Here is an 8,075-nt window from a genome sequence, read left to right on the forward strand (position 1 = left end):
CTCTGTCCTCCTGCAGGGCGTGTGGAAGCCCCGTAAGATCCCCAACCCTGCGTTCTTCGAGGACCTGCAGCCCTTCAGGATGAGCTCCTTCAGCGCCGTGGGCCTGGAGCTCTGGTCCATGACCTCCGACATCTTCTTCGACAACTTCTTCATCACGGACGAGCGCACCACCGCCGAGCGCTGGGCGTCCGAAGGATGGGCCCTGAAGAAGTCCGCGGAGAGCGCCGCCGAGGTCAGAGTTCAGAGACAACTTTATGTTCAGACACAAATGTTCTTCACAGTCAGAACAATCACTGTTTAACCCCTTAACTCACTCCTGAACCGAGCACATTTTCTCCAGTTTGGCTTTACCCCAATCCAAAAGTGAGACGAAAACAATGATGGAAATGTCATTAAAATGTCACAAGAAATCGACAAAAATGTGACAAAAAAATGACAAAAATGTGACAAAAAAATGACAAAAATGTGACAAAAAAATGACAAAAATGTGACAAAAAAATTGACAAAAATGTGACAAAAAAAAGACAAAAATGTGACAAAACTTTGACAAAAGATTTGAGTAAAAAAAAATGGACGAAAAAATGACAAAGTTACAAAAATTAGTTAATTACCCAAGAAAAAAATGATGAAAAAAAATCTGATGACGTGAGGAAAAAGATCTCAGCCCAAACTTCAACTCATCCAACTACGGTTTGAGACAGTTTGGAAATGTTTTGGAACAACCTGGAAAAGTTTTTAAAATTTAAAATTAATTCAAGCTTTGAAAATTGTGAAAAAGTTTGGAAAATAAAATAAAAAATGAGTTTTTCAATTATAATTTTTTTTGAAAAGTTTAGAAAAATAAAAATAGAAAATTACCAAAAAAGTTTACAAAAAATTCTAAAAGTTTAGAAAAATGTGTTATATTTTTCCAAAAGTTTCAAAAATTTTAAAGCTATTAAAAGTTTTCATACTTTTGGAACAGTTTGGTCTTTCCCATGCTGATTCAGTCACAAATACGTGATGTTTTGGAAATTGGAAATTATTAGAATTTTTTGAATATTTCGGAAAAAAAAGCTTTGGAAAAAATGTAATAAATGTAGAATTTTGGGAGATTTTTTATTTTTTTAATAAAAAGAAAAAGTCTTTGAAATAAATACATTTCCAAGTGAAAAAAGTTTGGAACATATATAAAAAAAAGAGAGAAATTGAAATGCTTTAGAAAATTGATTGTTGAATTTTTGAACATTTTAAACAAACTTGAAAAAGTTTAAAGTTATTAAAAGTTTTGATAATTTTGCAAAAAGTTTGTAAAATGTCCTCCAACATGTCTGCGTCTCCCTGGTCTTTCCCACGCTGATTCATTCACAAATACTGACCTGTTTGGTATCTACGTGTAGCAGTAAAGACGCTGTGATCCAAATATGGTCATTTCCTTTGTGGGAGACAGTTTGGAACATTTTGGAAAAGTTTTGAAAAATATATGAAGTTAATTGAATTTTTGGGAAATTTTGAAAAAAAAGCTTTGGAAAAAATTTAATCAATTTGGAATTTTTGGGGATTTTTTCTTTTTTAATAAAAAAAAAAAAGTATTTGAAATAAATGCATTTCCAAGTGAAAAAAGTTTGGAACATTTAAAAAAAAAAAGAAAATTTGAAATGTTTTAGAAAATTGATTCATGAATTAAAAAAAAATAAAAATCTATTTGAATTTTTGGAATATTTTGAAAAAAAGCTTTGGAAAAAATGTAAAATATAAATTAAATATAAATATAAAATAAATTTAGATTTTTTTTTGATTTATTTAAATTTAAAAAAAAGTCTTTGAAATAAATACATTTCCAGGTGAAAAAAAGTTTGGAACATTTACCAAAAAAAAATGAAAAATTGAAATGCTTTTGAAAATTGATTTTTGAATTTTTTTAAATGTAAAAAAACAATTGACAGTTTTGAAAATGTCAAAGTTACTGAAATTTTGAGAATTTTGTAATAATTTGTAAAATGTCCTCCAACATGTCTGAGTCTCCCTGGTCTTCCACACGCTGATTCATTCACAAATACTGACATGTTTGGTGTCCACGTGTAGCACAAAAGGCTGTGATCCAAATATGGTCATTTCCTTTGTGGGAGACAGTTTGGAACATTTTGGAAAAAATTTGAATTTTTGGGAAATTTTGAAAAAAAAAGCTTTGGAAAAAATTTAATCAATTTGGAATTTTGGGGGATTTTTTCTTTTAAATAAAAAAAAAAAAAAAGTGAAAAAAAGTTAACATTTAAAAAAAAAAAAATGCTTTAGAAAATTGATTTTTGAAAATGTAAAAAAAAATTGACAGTTTTGAAAATTTTAAAGTTCAAAGTTATTAAAATGTTGATAATTTTGTAACAGTTTGTAAAATGTCCTCCAACATGTCTGCGTCTCCCTGGTCTTCCCCACGCTGATTCATTCACAAATACTGACATGTTTGGTATCCACGTGTAGCACAAAAGGCTGTGATCCAAATACGGTCATTTCCTTTGTGGGACAAATACACAGATTTATCACAGATCTAACTCCTCACACATTTACTGAGCTTTGAACCCAGAGTCTCCACACTGATGTTTCCACCTGCAGCGTCTCGCCTTAAACTCTCAGTATAATAATCATTATTATGGAACATTATTATGGAACATTATTATGGATCATTATTATGGATCATTATTATAGATCATTATTATGGATCATTATTATGGATCATTATTATGGATCTTTATTATGGATCATTATTATGGATCATTATTATGGATCATTATTATGGATCATTATTATGGATCTTTATTATGGATCATTATTATGGATCATTATTATGGATCATTATTATGGATCATTATTATGGATCATTATTATGGATCATTATTATGGATCATTTTTATGGATCATTATTCTGGACATGTATAAACCCCGGCTCTGGTTTCAGCCCGGTCTGGCCACTCAGATGCTCTCTGCAGCCGAGGAGCGGCCCTGGCTGTGGGTGGTTTACGTCCTGACGGTGGCGCTGCCCGTCGTCCTCATCATCGTCTTCTGCTGCACCGGGAAGGTATTTACAGCAGCATTACTCAAACACTCATCATGGTGTTAGATTTACAGTAGTTTATTGTTGATCTTCATTCTTTTCGTTGCTCAGATCATTATTATGTGAAGTGTCCTTAGCATTATTGTGCCTGATGTTAAAGCGGTGAATGTTTCTGCAGAAGAAGACTCCAGCGACCGACTACAAGAAAACCGACGAGCCTCAGCCGGACGTGAAGGACGACGAGGAGGAGAAGGAGGCGCCGGAGGAGGAGGAGGAGAAGAGCGGCCCAGGTAAGAAGCACTGCCTGTTCTGACGAGCTTCTGGAGGAGCCTCTGGAGGAGACTCTGGAGGAGCCTCTGGAGGAGCCTCTGGAGGAGCCTCTGGAGGAGCCTCTGGAGGAGCCTCTGGAGGAGCCTCTGCAGGAGCCTCTGGAGGAGCCTCTGGAGGAGCCTCTGCAGGAGCCTCTGCAGGAGCCTCTGGAGGAGCCTCTGGAGGAGCCTCTGGAGGAGCCTCTGGAGGAGCCTCTGGAGGAGCCTCTGTAGGAGCCTCTAGAGGAACTCCTGAGTCTGTGACGCTCACTCTGCGCCGTACGTTTCAGCGGACGAGGCGGAGGAGGCGGCGACGGCGGCGGCTGAAGCTGATGAAGCTGAAGGAGATGATGGAGCTGACGGAGCTGACGGAGCTGACGGAGCAGAGGACGAGGAAAAGGAAGAGGAGCCGGAGAAAGACGCAGAAGACGATGAGGTAAAGTTTAATCCAAGTCAGTTTTATGAGACATTAACGTCGCGTCTGCTGCGATTAGAGCAAAAAACTACAGATTATCTCAAAACGTCCTGAACAAACGGCAAAAGGGCAGAAAAAAAATCGACTTTTTTCCAAATAGAATTATAATTTGTCTATTTTTTCCTAATTTTTTTCTATTTTTTCCAAAAATATGATTTTTTTTCTACTTTTTTCCAAACATTTATGTAAAAAAAAAAATCACATAAGGTCAATTTTTTTTTCTTAATGTTTTTTTCCAATTTTAAAAAAAAAATGATGTTATTTTTTTTCACATAAAAAGTAAAAAAAAAAAGGCCAAATATCTTTCTACTTTTTTCCAAAAAAATATTTAATTTTCATTTCACATAAAAAAGTTTTTAAAAAAAATCCTAATTTTGTTCTACTTTTTTCCAAACATTTATGTAAAAAAAAAAATTCACATAAGGTAAAAAAAAAAAATCCTATTTTCTTTTTAACTTTTTTCCATTTTTTTTTCACCTAAAAAAAGCCCAAAAAAAATTTAATTTATGGAATTTTTTTTTCACAGTCAATTTTTTTGTTTTCCTAATTTTTTTTCTACTTTTTTCCAAAAATGTTTTTTTTTTTTTTCACATAAAAAAAAAGTCTATTTTTTTTTCCAATTTTTTCCGAAGTAAAAAAGACACAACAATTCTGTGTTACTTTTTCCCCATTTTTTTCGACTTTATTCCATTTTTTTCTCTCAATATTCTACTTTAAAAAAATATATATACATTTTTTTTATTCATTTAGCTTTTTCACTTTTTTTGACTTTGTAGATAAACTCAATGTGTAGTTTTATTTTTACGAACGGACAGTTCTCAGGGCGCTCTCTCCTCAGGACAGTTCTCAGGGCGCTCTCTCCTCAGGACAGTTCTCAGGGCGCTCTCTCCTCTGGACAGTTCTCAGGGCGCTCTCTCCTCAGGACAGTTCTCAGGGCGCTCTCTCCTCAGGACAGTTCTCAGGGCGCTCTCTCCTCTGGACAGTTCTCAGGGCGCTCTCTCCTCAGGACAGTTTTCAGGGCGCTCTCTCCTCAGGACAGTTTTCAGGGCGCTCTCTCCTCAGGACAGTTTTCAGGGCGTGGCTTATGTTTTGTTTGTTTATTTCTTACAGGCAAAGTAATTGAGGATGTTACTAACAGGTAAAGTCAGGACGATCAGTAAACTTTAAATCAGATGAAAAGTACTTGTTACTAATCTTCCTCTGATCGTGTTTGGTGATTTCTTTCTTTGGGAAAATCAGGGCTCGTTTACATTTGATTTTTCTCATAATGTGGATCGAGTTTCCTTCGTGAAATGTCGTGACTCTGATTAAACCTGGAGGCTTGTGTTAAAGTCCAGGTGGTTCCCGAGGAGGAGGAGGAGCCACTGGACTCCAAACCCGGGTTTAAAACAGAGACATGACGAGGGTTTAAGCGACTCTGGGATTTCCCCGGGTTTAACTTTCTCTGCTGAGGGAAAACACTGAGACACGGCAGCGTTTATGGAGATACAGCGAGAACCAGATGTTTACAGACACCAGACACGCCCAAAGTCCGGCCCAGCGAGGAAAAAACAAAGTCACAACAAAGTGAATCTCAAAGGCAGAGCTGCAGAGGAACCAGCTCAGTTACTCCACTTCTCCCGAACTCTAACTAAAACGTTTGACCCGAGTGTTACAGTTTAAAGGCAAAGCTCCTTTTATCGATTTGTATTTGAAATAACCTTTAAAAAGTCTCCTGATCTTTAAAGAAAACTGCTCATGAATGTCTCATAATGTAGCTACAATCAGGCCCTTTAAGGAAACATAAGCCTTTATTTAAAAAGTCTTATTTCTGTTTTAGATTTTCCTCGTCTGCTCTGAAGTAAAACCTCTTAATAATCATAGATACAGACGCGTCTCGTCATAGAAGGGGGCGTGGCTTCGCCGAGGGGGAAAATAGAATCTTTAGAGAAACACAATTTTTCCCTCTTTTTAGCCATTTCCTGGTGGAAAATGAACTTATTTATCACATAAATAAAGTCAAGTGTAAATCGGGCCCATATGGATATTTTCTCACAGCAGATTGTTCAGTAGAAGTGAAAAAACGGCAGTTGTAGCAAGCGCGAGCTAACCGCTAGCATTAGCCCGATGCTAACATGTAGCATCAAGTTAGCATTCTCCGTTATTCATGTATTTATGGGCTGTTGAACCACTTTGCTCCTCCCCATGTCTTTGTTTCGTTATTTAGTAGAAAACTATGTTCATATTTTAGCATTTGTTAAAGTAGTTTTTGAATAATTAGAGAAAATAAAAAAAAATACAAATTGTTTTCCCCCTTAACTGTTTTACAACATGACCATATATGGGCGATTCCAGAGATGCCGTCTGTATCTATGGCCTTTTCAGAAGTGTTTTAGTTTTATAGATACAGACGGCATCTCTGGAATCGCCCATATATGGTCATGTTTGAAAACAGTTAAGGGGGAAAACAATTTTTTATTTTTTTTTATTTTCTCTAATTATTCAAAAACTACTTTAACAAATGCTGAATTATGAATATAGTTTCTACTAAATAACGAAACAAAGACATGGGGAGGAGCAAAGAGGTTCAACAGCCCATAAATACATGAATAACAGAGAATGCTAACTTGATGCTACATGTTAGCATCGGGCTAATGCTAAAGGTTAGCTAGCGCTAGCTACAACTGCCGTTTTTTCACTTCTACTGAACAATCTGCTGTGAGAAAATATCCACATGGGCCTGATTTACACTTGACTTTATTTATGTGATAAATAAGTTCATATTCCACCAGAAAATGGATAAAAAGAGGGAAAAATTGTGTTTCTCTAAAGATTCTATTTTCCCCCTCGGCGAAGCCACGCCCCCTTCTATGACGAGATGCGTCTGTATCTGTCGTCTTCATGCCTCTGCTGTGATTGACGACCGTCTCCATGGAGACTCAAGGGAAAGGGGCGGAGTTAAATGGTCGGCTCAGAGCAGAGTGAGAGAAAGAAAACTCCAACACTTTAGTGAAGCAGAGATGGTCAGAAAGTCTCTGCTTCTCCTCAGAGCGTCTGAAGCGTGAGGGACACGGAGCGGCCGACGCCATTTTACCATCAAAAGTGCATTTGCGGAGGCCTGAACCGAGCACGTTTTCTCTAGTTTGGCTTCACCCCAATCCAAAAGCTTCTGGAAAAAAGCTGTGAAAATAGCGACAGAACTGAGATGAAAACAATGATGGAAATGTGACAAAAAAGGGAGAAAACATTGTCAAAAAAGTGACGAAAAATTGATGAAAAATGTGACAAAAAATTTGACAAAAATTTGACCAAAAAAAAGACAAAAAAATGATTAAAAAATTGACAAAAAAAGACAAAAATGTGATAAAAATTTGACAAAAAAACGGAAAAAAAAATTGATAAAAAAAATGAAGAAAAAAAATGATTAAAATTTTACCAAAAAATGAAAAAAAAATTGTTACAAAATGGACGAAAAAACGACAAAAATGTGACATAAATGACAAAAAAATGACAAAAAAGTTACAAAATTTGTCGAATAACCAACAATAAAATGATGGAATAAAAATCTGACTTGAGGAAAAAGATCCTCTCGGTTCAGGCGGGAGTTAAGAGGTTAAACTGAACTCCGTGATCTCCAGGTTCTGAGCTTCAAAACAACAAACAGCATGTCCATGTTAACTTGAGCCAAAACAGGTATCGGCTCAGTATCGGATATTTGTAGCCGATACCCGCTATTGTATTTTTCCCTGTATTAAATCGGTGCATCTCTTTCTTCTAGCATTTATCAAATATAAATAATGACCTATGTGTCTTTTTCTGAAGTGTCTGTGAACATCTGTTTCCTGCTGCACCTTCTGGTCATGATACAAGTGTGACCTCTGAACCCTGAGCCGATGTATCGTCTCGTTCCTGGACTCGTGTTTGTTTAAAGTGTTTTGAATCGTTTGTCTTTGTCTGTGTTCAGAAACAGGAGGAGGACACTCTGCGGAGATCCCCCCGATACAGACGACCCCGAAAGGACTAAACGAACTCCTCCCTCTCTCCTTCTCTCTCTAAAAAACAAACCCCGAAAACAAACGCCACCCTGACCCCGCCCCCCCTCCTCTCTCTCCGAGGGCATTGGACGAGCCGCAGGAAGCCCCTCCTCTTCTGCTCCGATCGAGCCGCCGGATTGGACGAAGCGCCCGGGACCCGAGAGAGATTCGAGAAACTGTATCATTCCGTAAAAAAAAAACAAAAAAAACAAAATCATGGAGAAACCGCCGTCCGTCACCGCTAAGCTAAC

The 8,075-nt window shown here is 36.9% G+C and overlaps 1 protein-coding gene across 1 annotated transcript in view; it reads left to right on the forward strand.

Annotated features, from left to right (window-relative positions):
* Positions 1-7,842, forward strand: part of canx (calnexin) — a 30,368-nt gene extending 22,526 nt beyond the window's left edge. Inside the window, exons 11-15 of the mRNA XM_079582315.1 lie at positions 17-232; positions 2,933-3,052; positions 3,207-3,318; positions 3,627-3,772; positions 7,755-7,842. Coding sequence (XP_079438441.1) covers positions 17-232; positions 2,933-3,052; positions 3,207-3,318; positions 3,627-3,772; positions 7,755-7,814 — 654 coding nt within the window. The 3' untranslated portion in view covers positions 7,815-7,842. The remainder of the gene's footprint in view (positions 1-16; positions 233-2,932; positions 3,053-3,206; positions 3,319-3,626; positions 3,773-7,754) is intronic.
* The last annotated feature ends 233 nt before the right edge of the window (positions 7,843-8,075 follow it).

Source organism: Gobius niger (assembly GCF_951799975.1).
Source record: "Gobius niger genome assembly, chromosome: 24".
Classification (NCBI taxonomy): domain Eukaryota; kingdom Metazoa; phylum Chordata; class Actinopteri; order Gobiiformes; family Gobiidae; genus Gobius; species Gobius niger.